Raw genomic sequence first — 25,254 nt, 5'->3', positions numbered from 1 at the left:
TGAGAGAGTTATTTTATATTGAATGGTAAGAAAGTCTCTCTGAAAAATATGAAGTTTGAATTTAGATTTGAAAAACCAGAAAGATCCATTCTTGTGAATAACTGAAGTAAGAATGTTCTAGGCAGAGGAAACAAGCTAATGGAAAAGCTCAAAAGTGGGAGGTATCTGAAGGCCAGTATAGCTGGCACAAAATAAGCAAGAAACGAGAGACGCTAAGAGATAGATGGGAACCAGCTCCTTCAGGGCCTTGTAAGGATGGTCAAGAGATTAGATTTTATTGTAAGAATCACGGGAAGTCATTGGAGAGTCTCGTAGCTTAGCCTGCTATAACAAATTAACATGGACTAGATCGCTCAAACAACAGAAGTTTATGTCTCACAGTTCTGGAGGTTGAGGAGTTCAAGATCAAGGTATGGGCCAATTTGGTTCCTGTTGTGAACCCTCTTCCTGATTTTTCACTGTGTGCTCACCTGTCAGAAAGAGATCATCTCTCTGTGTCTCTTCTTATAAGGACACTAATCTCATTCACAGGGACCTCACCCTCATGAGCTAATAACCTCCCAAAGACCCTACTTCCCAAAACCAAAACATTGGGGATTAGGGCTTCAATATGAATTTGAGGGGACTCATTAAGTCCATAGCAGAGAGTTTAAAATTGAGGGATAATAACAGCTCATTTGAAAATTTAGAAGATCTGTTTGGCTGCTGAGGGGAAAAAGGACAGGACCTGGGGGTAGGAGGAGACCAGAAAGTGGAAGTAAAACAGGGAGACAAGTTAGAAGATGATTTCCAGGGGTCTCCGGCAGAGAAGATATGGCTTGGTTTAAAGTGGAGTATAAAGATAAACTGGAAAACAATTGCTACAAATAATGAACAAGACTTAGATCTTCACTGGCATATTAAGATTATTTTCTAAATAAAGCACACTTTAATTTTATTAGTATATTAGTGAAGGACATCATATAAAGCTAGTGCAGTCAAAGAAGAGATACAGTTGATGAGATCAAAGTGCAATTCAATTATGTTGTCCCTATTACTTTTTAGGGTAAAAAGCCAAACAATTCAGTTTTATCCCAGCCTGTAAAGTAGAGTGCTGCATGATGGAGGAAATGTTTTACAGGAACTGGAAAGCCTGGTAGTATAATAAGTGAATAATATTCAGGATAGTGAATGAATAATATTCAGAATAATAAGATATCTATACAGGCATCAGTATCCCTTGATTCACAGGCTCACAAATTATGGAACAATGCTAATACATACTTTATTTTCTAGGTCAGTTTCTTTCTGTCTTTCAGTTACCTACCTACATATTAAATTAAAAGCACTCTTTAAAATGGTTCTGGTCTCTTTCTGATTCACATTGCCAAAAGAGCCCTAAGTGAAACCAAATTAATTTCCCATGAGATTATTTAGTTTCAGTAGTTCATCTTTCTAGCTTCTGGCTTGTTCTGATATTTAATGCTAGCTCAGGTGAGTTATTTAATATCTATGGAAAGAGGTAAAGTTTGACACAGGACAAGAGAATGTCTCTGCAAATGACTAATATCCTTGTTTTACTCCAGACTCATTTTTTTAAAGACACAAAAAGGAAGTGAACTTTTATAATTAATACTTTTCATAATACTTTTTGTAATTTATAGAAATTTCTAATTGCTCAGGGGGGAAAAAATGAACTATTCCCTAAAACTTCTTTCAGTGTTAACAGATGGGTTAATATATCTAAATGGGCTTCTAGAAGGCTATTGTTCATATATCAGAACAGTTAGCCACCAGGTTGAAGTGGTCTTTATTTTAAAGTTGAGTTTTAGAGCTACATGATTTCTGCTAAAACCTATGGAATTTAGCATGTAAATATTCCATTCGGGAAGCCATTATTGCGGTGGCCGCATGCTTGTGAATTCTGCTTTGTTTTGTTTTAATGTGATATTTAGGAAGATAGTAAGATCAGAGGAAAAAAAAAAGAAAAAAGCTGAGAATAATATAGGAGGGTTACTGTATGCCATACACTGAAGTCGTTTACATGTATTGATTGATCTAATCCTCACACCTTCCATGAGGCAAGTAATGACATTACCTACATTTTAACAGATGAGGAAAATGAGATACAGAAAGCTTCAGGAACTTGTTCAAGGTCACAGAGCTATTTACGAAATGGCTCCAGCATATGCTTTTAATTACTATGCTTACTGCCTCTCAGAACTAGATGGGTTTTTTATGGCGTATTTTATTTTCCATATTTTATTATTCAAAATCATCTTTTATTTTCTACCAATAGTTACTGAAATCTGGTTCTTTAAAAGGTGCTTTGCATATTTCCGGTTCTACATATTGTAGTTTTCAGTATAAATTTGATTTGAATTACAAATGTAACAAAAAACAAAAAAAATTAGTGTAACAGTTATTTAAATTGTCGTCCTAAATGTGCTCCCTAAATGTGTAGTGTGTGTGAGGTGGTGTGGGAGATGCTATCGGTATTTCTTTTTCCTATAATTGCCTGTGTGACATACCATTTAATCCTTTTGTGCTGCTGTTTTTGATGATTAACTTGTGAATGAGCCGTTCACCACGGATAAGAGCTACCAGACAACATATATCCTCTTTGTCAGACTGATCCAGGCCTCCTCTGGTCAGTTTCGGAGTCCTCTTGGGTTTGTCATTAGACCTATAGCTGTCCTTTTAGAAGAGTTGGACCTTTCAGGGGCCCATTTTCTAGGATAAATGCAGGAGGAACTTCTGTTTATTCCCTGTGATGCTTCCAGGCTCATGAACTTCAGAATAGGAAGTTTAGCAGAGAAGGAAAAGAGTCTCACTTCAATTCAGCCTTGTTTCTTAAATGCAGGATGACCTTGGGCCCTCTGGGGGATGGTGCACAGTACACCAGCGAGGGCCAGGTACTACGAGATATTCTGGAAAGGACCTCTGATACCTCAATCAGCAACTACCCTTATCACTATATATAATAATATAATCAGAAATAATTGAATAATGAATCAATGAAATATTGTGTATGAACAGTTCCTAGTTAACAAAGGAAATGCATTTTAGATTTACATTCACTTAATCAGGGCACTGGGTTACCACTTAGTGCAATGAAGTAATAATTTACAAAATGGTAACCTGTGTTAATGACTTGCCCCAAAGGTTCTGGTTCTGGTAACATGAGATGTTACCACATAGATGAGGACCTGGCCCATTTCTTAATTATCACTAGTGCTCTAGAAATTCTTCCAGTGATATGTGGAGTAAAAAGAGAAAGGAGAAAAATGTTAAGTTTCAGAAAGGAAAAAATATATTTTAAAAAGTTGAATATGTACTTGTATTCATATAGAAATATATATACAAAATTAAATAGCTACTAGTTTGTATGGCATATGCTTAAGACAATTTACACATCAGATTTTTTTGTTTAATCCTTTTATTATTAGGGCTTAATTTAACAATGCATTTTTTATGATGTTATGTTATTGTGAACGTTGTTGAGAGTCACTATCAGTATTCGGTCAATAATTCTATTCCTTTTTTATATGCATTTTAACTGTCCCAGACTAACCAGTTCTCTCTCATTCCTGTTACATGCTAAACCTCATGGTCATTATTTCCACAGGTGGTGGTACACTGCTTATCATAGGCAGCTTTTGAGAACAACATTAGATAGTGTTTAAAAGCAGAAACAATAATATATGCAGATATCCCCAGGCATAAAAGGTTGGAAGTATGTGTAGGAGTCATTGAGCATACTTAGCAAATTTCTGCCCTCTAAACAGTCTTGTCGAAGCTCTAGATTATACCCTACATTTGAGCATTTCATACTAATTTAGCGTAAACATGGCTAGTAATGTACTAGGGCAGTAATTCTCAACGTGTCACACACACTGCTGTGTTGCAGTCATTTGTAAGATGTGACACAGGTAATACGCAAGAACAGTAGTTAAAATGAACCCGAGTACTTTTTAGTGATTTCCTCCCTTTTTGAGTATAGATTCAAGATTCTCCCTATATTATATCAGTATGCTGTATTTAATCTGACAGGTCTTATTGAATAGAAGAGAAGAAAGGTAAGGTTGTATCTGATGTGTCAGGCATTTTGTCAAGCAGTTTGCATGACCCTCAGGACCCTGTGATGAGGGACACCGAGGATAGTGTGTCAAACACAACATATCATCCATTACGTAGTGAGAATCATGAGCTTATGTTAACTTAGCAGAGGTGGGCACACAGACCTTGACAGCAAAGATACTTGGATAGGACAGATAGAGGAAACGATGCTGACATGTGCTGTGTATCTTTTATTGTAGATAATAGAAAAATAAACATCAGGATGGTAAAAAAACACTGCTGCAAGTTTCTATTAAAGTATAAATTATCAGGCTGGGATGGCACTACATGAGATGCAAAGGGTGACACTCAGAAGAAGGAGCTAATCGAATATGACCTTCAAATTAGACTTTCCATTTAGAATATAATAAAAGCAGGAAAAGAAAAGTGACCTCAAGTTGAAGAGTTATGCTGCTAAAAATTAAAATCAAGTCACAGTTTTAGGACAGAGACATGAGAATTTGCAAAAGAAGGTATTTCTTACACCTGCCTACAAGCAGGCTAGGTGCAAAGTCACCTTGAGAAAGAACCAAAAGTCAGCTTCGCTTAGAAGTCTGGGTCCCAAGCTGAATATTGCTTCTTAAAAAAAACCAAACCAAACCAAAAAAAAAAATATTTAACAGATTCATAGTTACAGCAACTTTTCTTTTACATTTTTATTTTGTGAAATCTGTCAGTCTCTATTTTCTTTGTAGATTTTGGCCTTAATGCTTTGCTTAGGAAGCCCTTTCCTGTCATAAAATAAAATATTCTCATTTTTTTTAAGTTATCTCATAATTTTGATTTTTTAGATTTAACTAATTCGTCCACTTATAATTGATTTTGCATATGTATGGTGAGAAGTTAGAAATTCATGATTTTCTTTCCAAATAGGAAGCTCGTTCTTCCAACATCACTGATTCAATACTGTGTCCTCCCCCTGTTGATTTGACATGCTTTCATAATATGTTAAGTTCATATATGCATTTGTAAATTTTCTACAGATGTATGAAAGAATGATTGTTTCTTCTTTGGATGCAAAGATAGATGCACAGAGAGATGATAGAAACACAGAGATAAATTGAATCATAATCCTCTACATCCTTACTCACTGTTATCTACTTAATTTGTCAATTTAGGGAAAAAAAGTATTTTAAGTTCCTCCAGTATAAAGTCTCAGTTTGTCTTTCTGTTCTTATTGGTCTCAGCCCTTATATTTCAAAGCCATATGGTTGAATGCATGAAGATTCAAGACAGTTATAGGTGCTCAAGGAATTATAACTTTTATCAATATTAAATACCTCCTTTATATTTTCCTGAAATCTTATTTTGTCTGTTAATAATATGGACATTCTTACCATTTAAAAAATAAATGCCCTGGACATATATACACTACCAAATGTAAAATAGATAGCTAGTGGGAAGCAGCTGCATAGCTGAGGGAAATCAGCTTGGTGCTTTGTGACCACCTAGAGGGGTGGGATAGGGAGGGTGGGAGCGAGGGAGACGCAAGAGGGAAGAGATATGGGGTTATATGTATATGTATAGCTGATTCACTTTGTTATAAAGCAGAAACTAACACACCACTGTAAAGCAATTATACTCCAATAAAGATGTTAAAAAAAATAAAAAATAAATAAATGCCTTAACATCTTACTTATCCCTTTATTTTTAACAATACCATGACTCTTGACTTTAGTTATGTCAGTTATAAACAGCATATGGCTGGATTATTTTTTTCCGTAATCTGAGCTTCTGTTTTTTTTTAATAAATCAATTCAGTGCTTTCACATATGTACAAAACATTTTTCGTGTGTGTTTTCTATTAGTCTTTTTCTTCTTTCATTATTTTCCCCTTTACCTCTGCCTTTAATTAGAGTGATTGTATTTCCTTTATTCCTCCTTATTCCCAGTGTTTGTAAGTTTTAATTGCTGTATCTTTTTTCTAAAGTGGACATTTAATTTTTAGTAAATCTATTCAAAATATTTATCCATTTTTATTGAAAATTAATTGCATACTTCTAACCTACCCACCCCTCAAATAAAAGAAGACCTTTGGCAAAATTTTACTGACCTGGCTCATCCTCCCAAACAGCTCTATGACTTACTAAAATTTGTTGGAACATTAGATTCATGGTGTAAATAATTCATCTACTCTCCTAGCAATCGTATTCTTTAAAATGCCTTAGACCTCACCAGTATATAATTATCAAGTAAAACTATATGTTTTACAGTTACCTTTGCTCACTACTCTTTATTAATTCCTCTGCAGTCCACTATATTGGATTCTTTTTGTTTGATATGTATATCAGTTTGCTCGGGGCTGCCATAACAAAATATCACAAACTCGGTAGCTTAAACAGGAGACATTTATTTTCTCACAGTTCTGGAAGCTGGTGGTCCAAGATCAAGGAGTCGGCAGTTTTGATTTCTTCTGAGTCCTCTTTCCTTGGCTTGCAGATGGTTGCTTTCTCACCATGTCCTGGTCTTTCCTCTACGTGGGTGCATTTTTAATAACTCCTCCAATGTACAAATTTCCTCTTCTTATGAGGACACCAGCAAGATTGTATTAGGGTTCACCTTAATGGCCTCCTTTTAATTTAATTACCTCTTTAAAAGCTCTATCTCCAAATACAGTCACATTTTAAAGTACTGGGGTTTAGGGTTCAACATATGAACTTTGAGGGTCACATGCAGCCCATAGCATGTTTTATTCATAGGTATTTCAGAAACAGTGCATGGCTGGTAAGTTTTTTGAGTTCCTGATTGGCTGAAAGAAACATATCATGGATCCATACTGGAAAGATAGTTTGGGTATGAACTTCTAGGTTCAAAATTATTTTTCCTTAAGTAATTGAAGGCACTACTGCATTGTATTCTAATGTCCGGTATCTATCTGCCATGTAGAAGACAGCTATCTGACTGATTATTTCTCCTCCAGGATTTTCACATGTCCTACTTTTCTCGCAAGAAGTGGGTAAAATATTCTTTTAATCCTTGGAGTTGATAAATTCTCCTGGGAATTTGATGGGCTCTCATCATTTTTCACCTCCGGGAGGTTTTCATCTGTAATTTATTTAATTATTTCCTTCTAAAAACATCTATTAGACTGATGTGGAAACTTCTGGATCTATCCTTGCTATCCTCTATCATATATTCTCAAATTTTTCATCCCTTGGTCCTCTGACACTGTGGTCTTGGGAAGATCACTTGGTTCAGTTTTCCAGTTCACTTTGTGAGATTTAATCCGTATCGATTCTGCTATGCAGTTCATCTCTGGGGGCTTTACTTTAGCAATCATTTCGTTAATTTCCAAGAACTCTGAATGCTTCTTTTTCATATTAGTTTGTTCTATTTTATAGATATGATGGACACTTCAATCTCTCAAGGGAATTAATTACATTTCTTTATATATTTCCCCATTTATTCTATTAGCAGTTGTTCTCATGGTGGTCAATACTGGTCTCAATTTAATTCCTGTCTTTCAGAATTTTCCTCAACTGTCAGGTTACTTACTATTGGTTTTCTGTTCCTATATGTGGATGAGTCTAGATTGGATAATATTACCATGTGTATTTCATTGCATCAGACCAAGTAAGAAATTTTATTTTCCTAGCAGTGAATATGCATTCTAATTCAAGATCTCCAGTTTTATTGCTCTGGTGTAAAGAAGGAGATGCATTTTCTAGTGGACTTACATTTCTGATGTACTGCTGGCTTGTTTATCTGTTGAGGGAGGTACAGGTACTTTGTGGCAGTCACAAGGCCACCACCTCACTTCTTTGGTCTCAGTGCCCTTTCGTGAAAACTCCTGTGTCAGATCTCCCACGCCAGCAGTATTTATCCACCCTGTGTGTCCTAGGTATGAATGCCTGCATCAGTAACTCCTAACATAAGGACTGATCTGGCTTTTTATGGAGTTCTTTGATTAATTATGAGCTAGTGACACATGCATAGCTTCTTCTCTATGCTGTCCACCTCTTAGAGTTATTCCAGAATTCCACTGGGAACAGTCACTTTTTTGTTGGTCTTTTTTTCACCTGTAGATGTTTGCAAGTTCCTCAGTTTTGTTTATGTAATTTCAACCAACAGTTTCCATTCGATTTTAAACTTCCAGAAAGTCCTTACTATTTTTGTATGTTGGTAGATGTGCTCCTAATTTTCCTGTGCTTCTGTGGATTTCTTTCAGTATTTTTCCTGTCTTTGCAGTGGAACGTTCTTGGGGTGTATAAGTAAACATATGTTTTCAGTTAGCCGTCAGAACCAGGAACCATCTTTCCAAATATTTACAATTTTGCAGAATACACTAAAAAAGTAAACTCCCCTTTTTTTTTTCTGTTTGCTGTTTTACAGTCCAAAATTTCCTTCATTTTGAGAGAAGATGTTTTGAAGGCATTTTGAAGGTAGTCTGTACAGTGATTAGTTGGGAGAAAAAACATGGAGGTATCAGGCTAACATTGAATGCTACACAGGTCATTCTACTATTGAGAAACATTTGGTTGGTGCTTTATTTCTGATTACTCCTAAATAGTCTGTCTCTTTCAAAGAATGTGAAGTTAATGTTGTAGAGCTAAATACAAATCAGCCACTTCAATTTCCACATGCATGGTAGCTGTAATTTTTCTCAGCTCTTCTTCCTCTGATACAGCCAGTGATGTTTATTGCAAACAAGTGATGTTCAGGAAAGGCAATCGACTGGAAACCTAGGTCCTAGACCCAGCTTTCTAAGTTGCTAATGACTAGAAATTTAGAGAGTTTCTAAAGCTCTCTGGTTCTCATTCCCCTTATTTACAAGCACCCTAGTGATACGTTTGTAAAAAATCTGAAAAACCTGAAATTGTGCCCTGAAATCATTTTTTAAAATCCCATGAATCTGTCAGCTCGTTATGGTGAAATTGCCTAGTTAACTTTCTTATTAACATGACTTATCCTACTATATTAACTCTTTTTTTCTGAATGGATGATATATGATGTGTAATAGCAAGCTCTTGAATAATAATAAAAAGGAAATGTATTTAGTCTTGGTACTTACTTTATATACATTATTTTAATTTAAACCTAATAACAGACATATCAGGAAGATATCAATATTTCTTCCATTTAACAAAAGAGAAATCAAAGCTTGAAAAGATTACATAATTTAGCCTAGGACATCCAGTTAGCATTGGCAGAGCCAGAATTAGAATCTGGGTCCTAGCCCCTGACCATAACACTGTTCAGCCTTCTTATTTATAGGTAGGTAAAACCCTGAAGGAAAGTTATATGCTTCTTAAATATGATAGAGGGACCAGAAATGCCTCCTTTTACCACAAATATTCACCAGCCAATTTGGCTGGTCCTTTATAGTTTGAACAGGGTTTTCATGTCAGTGAACTCATTTAATTTGCTCTGAGATGTTACAGAACAAACTGGATTCCCTTTTTCTCATCTCCAATGAGAAAGGCAAAGAAAAAAAGAGTGATCTATTTCCTCAGCCTTTAGGGACAGAGCTGAAATGTAGATTGTTCTGCAGTTCAAATTCTGATTGTTCTAAGGTTTTTTTTTTTAAAAAAAAATCATCCATTCCCCTACTTACCTATGGTGTATTTTTAAATTTTAAGACACCATAGCTTATTTATAACTCACTGACCGCCTAACCCAGAAAGAAAATTGTGGTGATGTTTTAGTGCGAACAAGGAACTATTTGTAAAAAATAGTGATTAGGGTATTGCTAGCTCTCACGGCAGTACCTGAATAATCCTGATTTTTATAAGTAGATACGTTTTCTTTATCAGGTAAAATGATGAATTTGCCAAGGTAGAACTTGTGCAGTGAGAAACAATGAGAATGCTGCTTCTACTTCCACCACTGGTCAGCGAGTTACTTGGTCTCTAGTCCCTGTAAAGTTTTTGACTAGACGATCTCCAAGATCCTGTCCAACTCCAAAGTTCTCAAATCTTTAGCTTTTTTATTCTTTCATTCTTTAGCAAATGTTTACTGAGCCCCTATTATGTACCTGGCAGTGTTCAAGGCATACATAAATAAACAAAACAGACAAGTCCCTGTTCTCGTAGAATTTATGTCATAATGGGGAAACTGCCATTAAACAGCAGGAAATGGGATCAGTGAGTAAGCTGAGTAGTCTTTTTCAAGAATCTGTGACAAAGTAAAGCAGTGTAAGAGGATTGGTGGGGCTGGGTATGGTCAGAGTGAGCCGCTTTAAGGGTGTAAGCTTAGGGCAAACGCTTGAAGGAGGTGAGGCTGTGAGCCATGCAGATACAGGGCCCGGAGTGGGAGAACAGACAGAGAGAAAAAAACAGTGCCAAGACCCAAGTCAGGAGTGTTCGTGGGGTTTAGGGAGGTGGGCAAGGGAGTCTTGTGGCTAGAGCACAGGGAGGGAGGAGAGAGTAAGAAGACACAGAGGAAGGGGAATGGGGAGAGGTCTTGAAAAAACTTTTATACCATTGCAAGGACATTTTTATTACCTTTGTTGTGGGACCCAGTTCTAGAAAGTTGCTATTACTGAGTTCTTAAGTGCCTCCTTTGATAGCTTAATATACCTGGTACTTTGATAATTCTTGCCTCTGATCAGGCAAAGGAGCTTGGTCTTAAAGAGGGAGTTGGGAAAAGGAGCTGACATTGGCAAGCTTAGAGGCGATGTGCCACCTGACTTTTTTAAATGTCCAAAATTGGAAATAGAAAGTGTGATGGAAAGAGGGTAGGGAGGAAAGAGAGTATGAATAAATGTGTTTAGAGGACCAAGTGACCATTTGAATAATTGCTTTAATTGGCATTGAAATGGATGAGGCAATTGTGTTTTTCCAACAGAATAGGCAATTGAGTGAATCAAAGCAAATCAGGAAAATTCCACACTAGCTCTGTCATTCTCTACTGTGTATATTTTGGGTTTTTAAAAATATTCTTTAGATTCATAGACTTTATTTCTTTTAGCAGTTTTAGGTTTACAGAAAAATTGAGCAGAATGCCCAGACGGTTCCTGTACACCGTACCCACTCTCATTAACCCCAGCTCCAAGTTTTCACTATTATTAACATCTTGCATTACTCTAGTATATTTGTTACAGTCAATGAGCCAATATTAGCTCTTTATTATTATTATTTTTTTAAAGTATTTGTTTATTTATTTATTTATGGCTGTGTTGGGTCTTCGTTTCTGTGCGAGGGCTTTCTCTAGTTGCGGCAAGCGGGGGCCACTCTTCATCGCGGTACGCGGGCCTCTCACTGTCGCGGCCTCTCTTGTTGCGGAGCACAGGCTCCAGACGCGCAGGCTCAGCAATTGTGGCTCACGGGCCCAGCTGCTCCGCGGCATATGGGATCCTCCCAGACCAGGGCTCGAACCCGCGTCCCCTGCATTGGCAGGCAGATTCTCAACCACTGCGCCACCAGGGAAGCCCAGCTCTTTATTATTAACTAAAGTCCATAGTTTACATTAAGGTTCACTCTTCATGCTGTACATTCCATGGGTTTTCACAAATGTATAATGATGTGTGCCCACAGTTTCATACAGAATAGTTTCACTGCCCTAAAATTCCCCTGTGCTCAATCTATTCATCCTTCCCTACCTCTCCCACACCTCTGGCAACCACTGATCATTTTTTACTGTGTCCACAGTTTTATCTTTTCCAGAAATTCATATAGTTAAAATCATACAGTATGTAGCCCTTTTAGATTGGCTTCTTTCACTTAGAGATATGCGTTTATCCATGTCTTTTTTGTGGCTTGATAGCTCACTTCTCTTTTATCACTGAATAAGATTCCAGTGTATGGATATAACAAAGTTTAACTATTCATCTGTTGAAAACCCTGTTGGTTGCTTCCAAGTTTTGACAATTATAAATAAAGCTGCGATACACATTAATATGGAGGTTTTTGTGTGGATATAAGTTTTCAAATCCTTTGGGTAAATATCAAGGAGCGCAATTGCTGGATCATGTGGTAAGGATGTGTGTAGTTTTGTGAGAAACTGCCAAACTGTGTTCTAGAGTGGTTGTACCAGTTTGCATTTCCACCGTCAATGAAAAAGAGTTCCAGTTGCTCCTTGAGAAAATTTGGTATTTTCAGTGATTTGGATTTTAGCCATTCTAATATGTGTTATAATTGTTTTAATTTGTATTTCTCTGATGACGTATGACGTTGAACATTTTATCCTATGCCTATTTGCCACCTGTATTTCTTCTTTAGTGAGGTATCTGTTGGACATTTTGTGTATTTTTAAATTGGGTTGTTTGTTTTATTTTTGAGTTTTAAAAGTACTTTATATATTTTGTAATAGTCCTTTATCAGATATATGTTTTAAGATGTTTTCTCCAATCTCTGGGTCATGTTTTCATACCCATAACAGTGTCTTTCACAGAGCAGAAACTTTTAATTTCATTGAGGTCCAATTACCAATTTTTTCATTCATGGTTCATGATTTTGGTTTTCTATCTAAAAAGTCATTGCAAAACTCAAGATCACCTATAGTTTCTTTTATGTTATCTTCTAGATGTTTTATAGTTTGCAGTTGACATCTAGGTCTGTGAACCATTTCGAGTTAATTTTGGTGAAACATGGATGCTCTGAATCTAGATTCACTTTTTTGCACATGGATCTAGTTGTTCTAATACCATTTGTTGAAAACACTAACCTTCCTCATTGAATTGCCTTTGTTCCTTTGCCAAAGATCAGTTGACCATATTTATGTGGGTCTGTTTTGGGCTCTATAGTCAGTTCCTTTGATCAATTTGTCTATTCTTTCACCAATACCACACTGTCTTAATTAATGTGCCTCTATAGAAAATCTTGCAGTCAGGTAATGTCAGTCCTCCGACTTTGTTCTTCTCCTTCAATATTGTGTTGGCTATTCTAAGTATTTTGACTTTCCTTATAAACTTTAGAATGAATTTGTCAATAACCCTGAAATAACTTGCTGAGATTTTGGCTCGGATTGAATTCAATCTATACATCAAGTAGGGAAGAACTTACATCTGGACAATGTTGAGTCTTCCTCATGGAATATCATCCATTTACTTAGATAGTTTTTTCATCAGTTTTGTAGTGTTCTTCATATAGACCATGTACTTTACATTTTTACATTTATATTTCTTTTTTCAGTGCTAATATAAATGGTATTATGTTTTTAATTTCAAATCCAACTGTTCATTGCTGGAATATAAGAAAATAATTGACTTTTGTACATTAACCTTGTATCCTACAACCTTGCTATAATTGCTTATTAGTTTCAGGAGTTTTTTCATTGTTGTTGCATCTTTGAAATTTTCTACATAGACAGTCATGTCACTTGCAAGCAAAGGCATTTTTATTTCTTTATAATCAGTATACCTCTTATTTCCTTTTCTTCTCTTATTGCATTATGTCGGTTTTTCAGTACAATGTTTAAAGAAGCAGTGAAAGCAGACATCCTTCTTTGTTCCTGATCTGAACAGGAAAGTCTCCAGTTTCTCACCATATACCAGGCAGAAGTGATTTAAAGAACTCCAATTTCAGACACATATTGAAAAAAAAAAATTTAACTTTAAATATATTGAAAAAGAAGCTTATAAGTAAGTTGGATAGCACAAATTTACTACTATGGTAAGACTGTAAGACTGAGCTAAGATTTTTCTGCTGTACGTGAAACAATGCCTGGTACTTAGCCAAAACTCAATAAATATTTATTAACTGAATGAATGAAATGGTAAATGAATGTGTGATGACAATGAAAAACAGGACTCAGAACATAAAACATCTATGTTCTTCATTAAAAAATAAAAATAAAAACTGGTGACATAAAAATAAGAATGAGATTAGCTATAGGTTCTTTGTAGGATGTTCTTTACCAAGTTGAGGAAGTTCCCCTCTATTCCTAGCTTCTTAAGAGTTGTTATCATGAATGGATGTTAAAATTTGTCATATGATTTTTCTGCATCTATTGATAAAATTATATGATTTTTCTTCTTTAGCTTGCTGATATGATAGATTACATTAATCGATTTTCTAATGTTTACCAACTTAACATACCTGAAATAAATTCTACCTCATGGTTGTGTATAATTCATTTATACATTGTTGGATTCATTTTGCTAATATTTTTTAGAGGATTTTTGCATTTATGTTCATGGAAGATATTGGCCTATAGTTTTCCTTTCTAGTAGTCTCTTTGTCTGATTTTGGTATTAGGGTAAAGCTGGTGTCATAGAATGAATTTGGAAATGTTTCCTCTGCTTCTATTTTCTGGATACAACTGTAGAGAGTTGATACCATTTCTTCCTTAAAATTTTGGTAGAATTCACCATCAAACCCATCTGGGCTTATTGCTTTCTCTTTTGGAATGTTTATTAATGATTGATTCAATTTCATTAATAGGTAAAGGCCTATTCACATTATGTGTTTTTCTTGTGTGAGTTTTCATAGATGTGCTTTTCAAGGAATTGATCAATTTCATCTAGATTATCAAATTTGTGGGCATGGAGTTGTTAATAATTAATAACCCTTTATTATTCTTTCAGGGGATCAATGATGATGGCTACTCTTTCATTTCGGATATTTATATTTGTATCTTCTCTCTTTTTTTCCTTAGGTAACCTAGCTAGTTTATCAGTTTTATTGTTCCCTTCCAAGAACCAGTTTAGATTATTGATTTTAGATCTTTCTTACTTTCTACTTTATGAATTTAATTCTATGAAATTTCCCTGAAAACATGGCTTCACTATCCCACAAACTTTGATTAATTGTATTTCCATTTTCATTTGGTTTGAAATACTTTTAGTTTTTCTTGTGACTCCTTCTTTAGCCCATGTTTTATTGAGAAGCGTGTTGTATAATCTCAAAGTATTTGGCATTTTTCTTCAGCTATTTTCCTGTTACTTATTTCTAGTTAAACTCCACTGTGATCTGAAAGGATACATTGTATGATTCTATTCTTTTAAATTTGCTATAGTGTGTTTTATGGCCCAGATGTCTTCAATCTTGGTGAGTGTTCCCTATGAGTCTGAGAAGAATGTGTATTCTGCTGTTTCTGGATGACGTAGTCTACCAATGAATTAGATCCAGTTGATTGATGTTATTCAGTTCAACTATGCCCTTACTGATTTAATGCCTCCCGCTCTGTCAGTTACTTATAGAGGGATGTTGAAGTCTTCAACTGTAAGAGTGGATTCGTCTACTTCTCCTTGCAGTTGTACCACTTTTCAAGTTGTACTTTCTCAAGTATTTGATGTTCTGTTGTTGGGTGCATACACATTCGGGATTGTTGTCTTCTTAGAGAATTGACCACTTTCTCATTGTGTAATGCCCTCTTCATCCATAATAGTTTTCTTTCTCCGAGGTCTGTTTTGCCCAAAATTAATATAGCTTTTCCAGCTTTCTGTTCATTAGCATTAGCATGGTATATCTTTCTCCATCCTGTTACTTCTAATCTACCTGTGTCTTTATATTTAACTTAAGTTTCTTATAGACAATACATAGTTGAGTCTTCCTTTTTAATCCACTCTGACAATCTCTGTCTTTTAATTGGTATATTTAGAAAACTGACATTTAAAGTGATTATTGATAGTTGAGTCAATACCTAGCATATGTTACTGTTTTACATTTGTTAACTGTTCTTTTTGTGTGCCTGTGTCTTATACTCTTTTTTGCCTCCTTCGTTTTAAATGAGCATTTTTTATGAGTCCTTTTTTCTCTTCTCTTAGCATGTCTTCTTTTTAAACCTTTTTTTATTGTTTGCCCATGAGTTTGCAACATGCATTTACTAATAATCCAAGTCCACTTTCAAATAACACTATACCACTTCATGAGTAGTGCAAGTACACAGTATTCTCAATTCCTCCCTCCCTTCTCATAATGTGCTGCCATACATTTCACTTGCCCAAAAGCTAAAATCACTGAATACATTCTTGTTATTATTATTTTGACTAAACTATTATCTGTTACATCAATTAATAATAAGAAAAGTAAAATATTTTATTTACCTTTATTTATTCCTTCTCTAACACTTTTCTTTTTTTTATGTAATCTGATTTTCTGACCATATCATTTTCCTTTTCTCTAAGGAACTTCTTTTAACTTTACTTGCAAGGCAGATCTACTAGCAAAAAATTTCCTCAATTTTTATTTGTCTGAGAAAATCTTTCTTTCTCCTTTATTTTGAAGGATAATTTCACTGGATGTGGAATTCCAGGTTGGAGTTTTTCTTTCATCACTCTAAATATTTTGTTTCACTGTCTTCTTGTTGGCATGGTTTCTGAAGAGAAGTCTGATGTAATTCTTATCCTTGCTGCTGTATAAGTTGTTTTCTCCCTCTGGCTTCTTTCATTAGATAGATTTTCTCTAACCTTTGATTCTCTGCAGTTTGAATATCATGTGCCTCAGAGTAGATAAATTCTAGTGCTGGTATTTATCGTGTTGATGTTCTCAGATCTTCCAGGACCCGTGGTTTGTTGTCTATCATTAAGTTTGGGAAAATATCATTTATTATCACTTTAAATATTTTTTCTATTCTTTCTTTCTTCTCCTACTGGTATTCACATTATGCATGTTATACCTTTTATAACCATTCAACAATTCTTGGATAGTCTGTTCCATTCTTTTGTTTGTTTGTTTTTTGCATTTCAGATTTGGAATTGTCTATTGATGTATTTTCAAGCTCACTGATTCTTTCCTCTGCTGTGTCCAGTCTGTTGATGAGCCTATCAGGAGCATGGTTCATTTCTGTTAGAGTGTTTTTTTTTTTAATTTCTAGCATTTCCTTTTGATTCTTTCTTAGAGTTTCCAGTTCTCTGCTTACATTGTCCATCTGTTCTTCCATGTTGTCCACTTTTTCCATTAGAGCCCTTAGCTTATTAATCATACTTGTATTAAATTTCCTGTCTGATAATTTCAACATCTCCACCGTACCTAAATCTGGTTCTGATGCTTAGTCTGTGCCTTGACAGCCTGACATGATGTACTGGGTAAAAATTAGGCCTTTAGTATGAGGTTTTATGTTCATCTGGCTAGAGGTTAAGCTGTGTTTGCTGTTTGCTCTAACCGTAGGATCAGGGCTCTAATTTTCCCTTTTGTCCTTGTTTTTGTCTCCTCTGCTGTCTTTGGGTTTCCAGAGAGATTTCTTCCTAAATAAGGTCTACAATGTACTGTTCTTTAAGTTGAATCCCTCTATTATTACATAGAAACCCTACGTATATGTTGGTAAGTTGTGGGGTGAGAGAAAGCTCTCTGTAGGGCTACGATTAGGTCTCAGTCTTTTAGTGAGTCCTTTACTACCCCTGGGTTTTATTCTTTATAATTTCCCCTCAGATTTTTACTTTTTTCACTCCTTAGGTAATACAGGAAGACTAGAGAGAGCTGAATTGGTAATTTCCCCCTGCATGGAAAACTACCAGGGACTGGAGTTGGGTATTTTCTTTTCCCCAATTCGGTTAGGCTCCGATGAACCTAGTCAGTTAAGCTCTTTTTAAATAATTTGTCTTGAGGGTAAGCCTTGCTGAGAAGAACAGAATGCTCTAAGTATATTTCTGGGTATATTTTCCCCTCCTCCTGCCAAAAAATGGAGGGAAATTTTTCTGTGATTTTTCCCTGTGAGGACCTGATAGGACTCCTGGAGGTCTAACTCACAAAAGTTTGGAGATCCTCCCCACTGCCCCCTGCCACCCAAGATTTTTTAACTTTCAAACTTGTCCACAGTGAGTCTCCAGCAATTCATCAACTACAGTTTAGGCTTTTCGACCTCATTACTGGTCTCCACAGGGGTTTCTGTCCCTTGGTTTCTGCTTTAGTAAGTTGTGATCTCAGCATCTACCTGTCTCTCTCTCCAATTTTGGAGGCAGCAGTTATGATTGCTCTGTGACCTCAATTCACTGAAGAATTTAAGAAGAGTTGTTGATTTTCAGTTTATTCAGCTTTTCTCTTGTCGTGAGGACTAGAGTAACAATTTCCAAGCTCCTTACATTGCTGTCCTGGAGACTAGAGGTCTGTGCTGTACACATGTAATGAGTTGTCTAACCTCTCTCTACATTTCTAACCCCAGATCTGTAAAGGGAAGTTAATAGTCTTACCCTACATCTACACATGTGGTAGTGTTCATATAACATAACATATGTGAATGTTCTAAATTTTATTAATATGGGCAATATTATTGTTATTTATATCCTTTATTAAATGAATGTAAAGCCTATAACTTCCCTTTTGAGGGAAATTTCCCTTTTCATTACTTTTGATTATTTTCTTTCCTCTCATATAAAATTTGAGTGTTTTCAAATGAAACCATGAGAAATTGTGCACTGCTAAGGATTAAGCACAGTTCAGTTCATTGCTTTGGCCTATCAGTAGTGATTAAAGAGCAGACACCTAGCAGAACAGCTGAGAGTAACTGAGGGCCAAGTAAAGCCAAGATTTCCTCTCACTGATGCATTTTACACCCTAACTTTAATGAGCTAAGTATGTGATGAAATGGATAAATGTTTCCGTTATCCAAAAGTGTCCATTCAGAGTCTCTAAATCAGCACTGGGACCTGCCTTCAATGTTTCAGGAACCTGGAGACTGACTAGTTGCAGGAGAGGAACTTTAGGAAAAGCTACTGGTCGAGTTCTTTTAATTCTTTACCTGGACAACCTAGATACATGGATATTGTTGAGGAAGCTGGTCTCTAAGAGCCATACTCTTCTGGAATTTAATCATCATCTCCCATATTTTCTATTACCTGTTGCTGAGTGTTTTCCTCCAGAGGAATGTTCATTCTAAATAAATGCTGAGGAGTTGCTTTCTCAAATCCTTGACATAAATTTAACTGGTTAATATTATAATATTTGTATTTAAATGGTATAATATTATTTTATTCTGACTATGTTTTTGATTTAGCAAGTTCTCTTTAAGTTTTTCCTACCCTACATTATAAGCTTGGATTATAATATCACCTTTGAATATAATGTAAACTTGATTATAATATCAATATATAAACTTCATTATATCTTTATATATTCTTTGAATACATTTTGCTTTTATAATAAAAATCAGGGTAACAATGGTTGTTTTAAGTATATAATGTTAACAATTATTATATTAATGGTGAGTGTTCAACCAAAACATAGACTATCAAAATAGAAGTAACCAGATTATTTATCTAGCAGTTGATTTTTAGAAAGCTATTTCAAATAATGTTATTATTGCAACATGAATTGCTTTTCAGTAAAATTTGTGTAATAAAGTACAAAATTAGAAACAAAGGAATTTAGAATTAATTAGTTTTGAAAATATTAGCCACTTTAATTTTTCAAAGTGATAGTTGTTTAAAAGTTTTTTGAAATAAATACTTTGCTGAGCATTATCATACACATACACACACAAAAAAATCTCAGGAGACAGTGAGTATTATTTCTGTTGAAAGGCAAAAAATACATACCATAATTTTAGTCTTTAGTGGGTGTCCCATTGGCCATAAATAAAATCCAGCATTAAAAGGAGTCCATAAACGATTCTTCTAGTTTTTCCATTGGCCATTGTGGCTACAAAAATCACTTTACATGACATGCAGTTGTTCAATTTAATACACTGGTGGTTCCATAAATATATATTACTATTGAAACACCTAATGAACTTGTCAAAAAGTTTTGTTGAAATTAAGTAGTGAGTTAGTAAACTCGACCATAATTAATTTGGACTGTAGTAGGATGAAATAATGGGATAAAAATAGGTTGACATATATTGGAGAGTTAATGCTCATGATGAGAGGGTACAAGAGAGATGGCCAGGAGATGTCATGGTGGGGTTTTGAGAAGTAGAGTAAAAGGAGAATGGATGGAAAGGGAATTTGTCAAGAGCATGTAGGATCAATTGAAGATTAAAAAGACTGAAAGTAGAGAATAAAATGAAGTGTTAAAACAATAAAAATGATACATTAATAAATAAAACACACGTATGCTAGAGTTTTGGATAAAACCAGAAAAGGTTGTGTTATATTTTCATGAAATTTGGTTTTCTGAAATGATTTTCCCAGAAAAAGAGTTATAAAATAAATAAAATAAAGCTATTTCTTTTTAAATCTCTGTGATGTAATCCAGGATTTATGCAAAAGGAGGGCTCAATTTAGTTTGGTTTTGTAGAGTTGTCCTGTTATCAAGGTCAGTCAGAAGCTTCATACATATTTATTTTTAACTTTTAAAAAATGGGGGAAGTTTGTATGAATTTGAAAACTAAGTATTCACTAAATCTTGGAACTGAAGACTGTTTGGAGTGAGTGTTTGCTTATGTGTGAGACGGGAAACAGTCAACTGACCCAAATTCCTTTCATATTGAATCTTAGCTTATTTTATTTTTCAAGAAATCAAATATGAAAGGTAATTTTTACTTAAGAACTGTCTGCTTTTCCAAAATGTTGGTGTTAAAGTCTCACTTTTCAGGTTTCCAAGCTTCAGGCAAGTTTTTCTTTTTCTTTTTCTTTTTTTTTTTTTTAGTCTGTCATCTTGATTTATTTTTGGTATTATGTTTAATGTCCATTAAGAGTTGGATTTCTGACTTGACCTTAGACTTTTTGTAGTGGTGCACATTGACAATATGCTTAATTTCTGGTCTGAATTATTTGGTGGTTTTTGGTAAGACTCCTAGAATGTCAATATAATATCATGTGTAACAGGATGAGTGATATTGTCCTCTCCTTCTAATAGTATAAATTTTGGATAGATTTTTATAGGATAAATTATCTGTAGATAAATTTTGACACTAAGAAAAAAGTGAGGAAGTAAGATTTTTCAGTAAAGGGAAATGTCATTGAAGAAAAAGAATATTGCAATAGAAGAAAATTACCATCCATGAGTTTTCTTTACTCTGAGTCTTATTTTTCCCGTGTAAAAGAAAAGATTGTATAAGTGATTGCTGAAGTACCTTAAAACTACATTATATATGTATAATATATATGTATATATTATACATATGTATAGCAACTAAGGAAATGGTAATCATAAAATTTTGGTGCAAAAAAATGTAGGAAAGTATCTTTTCAACTTTATTTTTTGTTGTTTAAATAGATTTTTTTGAAGAGCACTAGGAAATGTCTGTTTTTGTTTTGTTCTGAATTGTTTTTATTGTTTAAAAAAGGATCAGAACTTGTCATGGTGGTTGGTTTCAAAACAAGCTCTATTTCTATTTCTCTTCCTTTTGAATCTGTTAGTCCTTATACTTTAAAAAGTCCTGAATATTGACATTAGTTAATTCAGGTAGATTTTCTGTCTGTCAAAATGTTAAATATTTTCTGCAGATTGGTTTCTGAAATGACTTGTTTACTCTCATATTCATTTACTATGAGGATTTTCTACAGTAACACACCTTAGTCGAGATGGATGAAGTTTTTTTAAGTGGTGAAAAATTCTAGTTGTACACCTCCGCCAGCTTTTTAGATACTTGAGATAGTTACAGTTTGGGGCCGTGTCTAATTTGGTACACAGAAATCGATATGTCAAAACTAAACGAAGGTCTAAGTCACCAAAGTAAATATAACATCCATAGTCTCACTTTATAACCACAGCTTGCCTGAGTATAAGCTGGATCTTGCCCACTATGTTACAGAACAGATTGTACATCAAGGATGATTAAAAGTATTATTATTGAGCTGTCGCATTGCTAGATTCCATTCTTTCATCAACAACCTGGATGCCCATACGCCTCTAACATCCAAACAATGAAGAGTTGATTTTTCTCTGTTTGTTTCTTTTTCTTCCCTATTTTTAGGTGTATACTGTTGAGGAATCTGGACTAAACATCCTGGTGTGGTCAGTGATTGGCAATAAAAGAACCGGTTGGATGTATGGACATGTACCTCTCTCCAGTAACAGTCCATTTAAGGTGGCATTTGAAGCTGATCTGAGCGGAAAAGAGAACATCTTTATTGCCCTTGATGACATCTCCTTTACCCCAGAATGTATATTTGGAGGTAAGCCATCCCTTCAGAAAATGGGATGTGCAAGGATTGTTTTAAATATCTGAATATAGAAGAATGGGGAATTTCTGAGGCATTGCATTTCTTTTCACGTCCAGTCCTACTCATACATTGTGGAAAGAACAGTATATACTGTCGGAGGTAAAGTTTTTCTCCCCATGAAACTTTATCATGAAATTTTCATATCCTCTAGGCAACAAAATAGCTTTGACTAAAATTCTTTAAGAAACCCAGAGAAAATTTAGTTCCATCAATATAGCTTTATTGTCTACTTTCTTTATTTCCAAAGGTTCACAACAACTGCACGAGGTAAAGATTCGTCTGTTCACCTGTCATCTTCCAGACTGTCTTTTCCATCCATATTAGCTTTTCCCTTTCCCTGGGCCATTTCCCTTCTGTTTCTACACTACAATCTAGAACTCTTATTCTATTGCATAAAGAAAAAAAAAATCTTGTCAGTAACTCCTTTTCTTAGAAATCATCCCCTTAACTGAAATCTGAATTTCTAATGTTTAAGATGCTTCCACTTAAGTGGCTATTTGTTCTCTTATAAATTCTTCACGTTATCAACATTAGAGAGTAGGGTCATTGCCTTTCAGACTACTCCATGCCTCTTTCAAAATTCTGTTCTTACAGCCTTTATTCAAAATTTTCTTCTCTTTTAAAGCCACACATCTGGGTTCTTCTTTTTCTCATGGTTTTCCACTGGATTCTAAATCCTGGGCAATCTCAACCTGCAGGTGAATCAAACTGTGTGAAACATTGGCCTCTTAAATTCTAGTCACTTTCATAAATATTTTTCCTCATTAACCAACTCCCATAGTTATATTATGAACTTTATCATCCCCTCGGAAAATTTAGGGTTGAAAAATATAATCTAATCATTATGTCTTCTACTTTTTGATTACTCCTCCTAAACCTGTTTTCCAACGTAAGTAATAAGAAAAAATACAACTCTAGATTTGCAATGTTTCCTGTTTTTTTCCATAAAATGACCTCTTTATACTTTTCCCCTAATGGTCTCAGATTTAATGATCTAACACCTCAATTCCATTCTTAATCAGGCACTTTGAATTCTGTCCTATTTTTTTCATTTTAACATAAATTTGGGTCCTAATTATGTGCCAGGAACTCTGCTAAGTACTTTGCAAGTATTAACACATTTATTTATCAGGCCATCCCTGTAGAATAGATACAAGTATCTAGCTCATGTTCTGTCATAATGGGTTTATCAATCTTTGAAATTGACTTACAGTAGCCGTAGCCATTTGCATTTTCCAAACTGCTACTGGTCATACTCATTGGGACCACTAAAAATTTCAACTTATCACGTTAGCTGGACTCTCAACAGTCCTAGATGCACATTTAGGACCATTGCCTGGCACTACTTTTCTACAACAATCCTCAAATCCTCATCTCTTCCTTGAACTTTCTTCACTCTGCCAATGTTCTTATATCCTTTGAACAGAAAATAGAGCCCGTTTATAACGAACTTCCTTAATTTTCTCTTTCCCTCCTCCAAATGTGCCTGTATCTGCAACCAAATTATTTTTGTCACCATTCATCTCAGGAAAAAACCCTTGAAAAATCCTGCTGAGAAATCTGCTGATAGCCTTATGGAGGTTCTTTTGTATGTGGCAAGTTACTTTGCTCTTGCTGCTTTCAAAATTCTTTCTTTTCTTTGACTCTTAATGATTTAATTATAATGTGTATCTGGGTAGACTTCTTTGAGTTGATCCTGTTTGGGCACTTTTGAGCTTCATCAGTCTGGATTTCCATGTACTTTCCAAGATTTAGGAGGTTTTTGGCCATTATTTCTCTAGGTAAACTTTCTGCCTTTTTCTCTTTCTCTCTTGTTCTCTGGAAATCACATGCTGCAGGATTCAAGCCAGGTCACTAGGCTGCCTCAGGGACCATAGTCAGATTGAAGCCAGCAGGCCTGTTACTGGGAGCACACACAGTGCTCCTCCTGGTTCCTGAGTGAGCAGGAACTGAACCGTGGCAGAACAGGGCTGGACCTGAGTCACAGGACAGCTCCAGGGTCCACAGCCAGGACTGACGTCAGCGGGCCTGCTTCCAGGGGCACAAATGTGTGTAGACAAGACTAACTCCTGGAATGCAGTAGAGCAGGGCTGGAACTGGGTCATAGGACTGCTGCAGGATCTGCAGTCAAGTCCAAGGTCAGCCGGCCTCTTAATGGGGCACAGACAGGCATGGTTCCTCCCACATCTCTTGGCAGGTTGGGCTGGTTGTAGAACTGTGGCCAAGCATGGCTGTAGCTGAGTCCACTGGGAAATGGGGCTACTTTTGGTCTGTATCCAGGACCACTTTCAGTGAACCTGCCACCAGAGCATGGGCCTCCCTTCTCAAAGCAGCTCTCCTTGGTCTTGGGCTTCACCAGAGTTTCACAACTCCTGCCAGGATCCTAAAGCTCCCACGAAGGCACTTTTGTCCATGGATGACTGCTAGTTTGTTGTTTGGGGTTGGAGGGATGTGAGCTAAGGACCTCCTATTCTACCATCTTTCTGATGTCACTCTCCTCACACGGAATTTTTAAAGGTTTTTTAAGAAGAAAAAAATAGCAATTATATATTTATGCCTCAGAAACGTTTGGTAAAAATGGTCTTTTAAGTGTTAGCACTTAGCAGGGAAAACTTCATTTCCTAGTAATGCTGTATAAAGGAAGCATTATTATCACATAAAATTTAAAACTGATCAAATTTCAATGAAGTTCCCTCCAAATATTCTATTTTTATTGCATGAATATGCCCAGGATGGGACACAGTTTTCCAATGGAATATAGTTGTAAAAAAATGTTAAAATTCAGATGGTACAGGGCCTTCTACAATGAATATTTGTTGAACAAAGCAAGATAAAGATTAGATAAATGTTTCCAGTAGAATATCTATGTGTGTCCTTCTTCATTCAGCTCTCAGAGAATGTGAAAAATACTCTACCATCAAAACTATTGAATACTTGCTGCTTCCATCTTTCCTTAATTAGCTCAGTCTTGATTCAAATGAACTAAGCAAGCTAAATTGACTTAGATAATATTCTCCAAATCTATAATAAGACATCCAGATTTTTACATTTAGCATATTACATTTTCTGATGTCCAGATTAACATCCTAAGATTAAAAACAGCATCCTAAGATTAAAAACTCTCAACTTCATTTCAACCTCATATTAGGTTTTTTGGTTGTTTTGACCATTCTCCCCACACCCCCCCAATAAGATACACTCTCCCATAATATGAAGGGATGTAGAACTACAGC

The 25,254-nt window shown here is 35.4% G+C and overlaps 1 protein-coding gene across 1 annotated transcript in view; it reads left to right on the top strand.

Moving 5' to 3' along the window:
• Positions 1-25,254, top strand: part of MALRD1 (MAM and LDL receptor class A domain containing 1) — a 607,787-nt gene that overhangs the window by 465,038 nt on the left and 117,495 nt on the right. Inside the window, exon 34 of the mRNA XM_061181405.1 lies at positions 21,772-21,973. Within this exon, the coding sequence (XP_061037388.1) occupies positions 21,772-21,973 (202 nt within the window). The remainder of the gene's footprint in view (positions 1-21,771; positions 21,974-25,254) is intronic.

Source organism: Eubalaena glacialis, chromosome 2, assembly GCF_028564815.1.
Source record: "Eubalaena glacialis isolate mEubGla1 chromosome 2, mEubGla1.1.hap2.+ XY, whole genome shotgun sequence".
Taxonomy (NCBI): domain Eukaryota; kingdom Metazoa; phylum Chordata; class Mammalia; order Artiodactyla; family Balaenidae; genus Eubalaena; species Eubalaena glacialis.
This window is presented reverse-complemented; position numbering and strand designations above follow the sequence as displayed.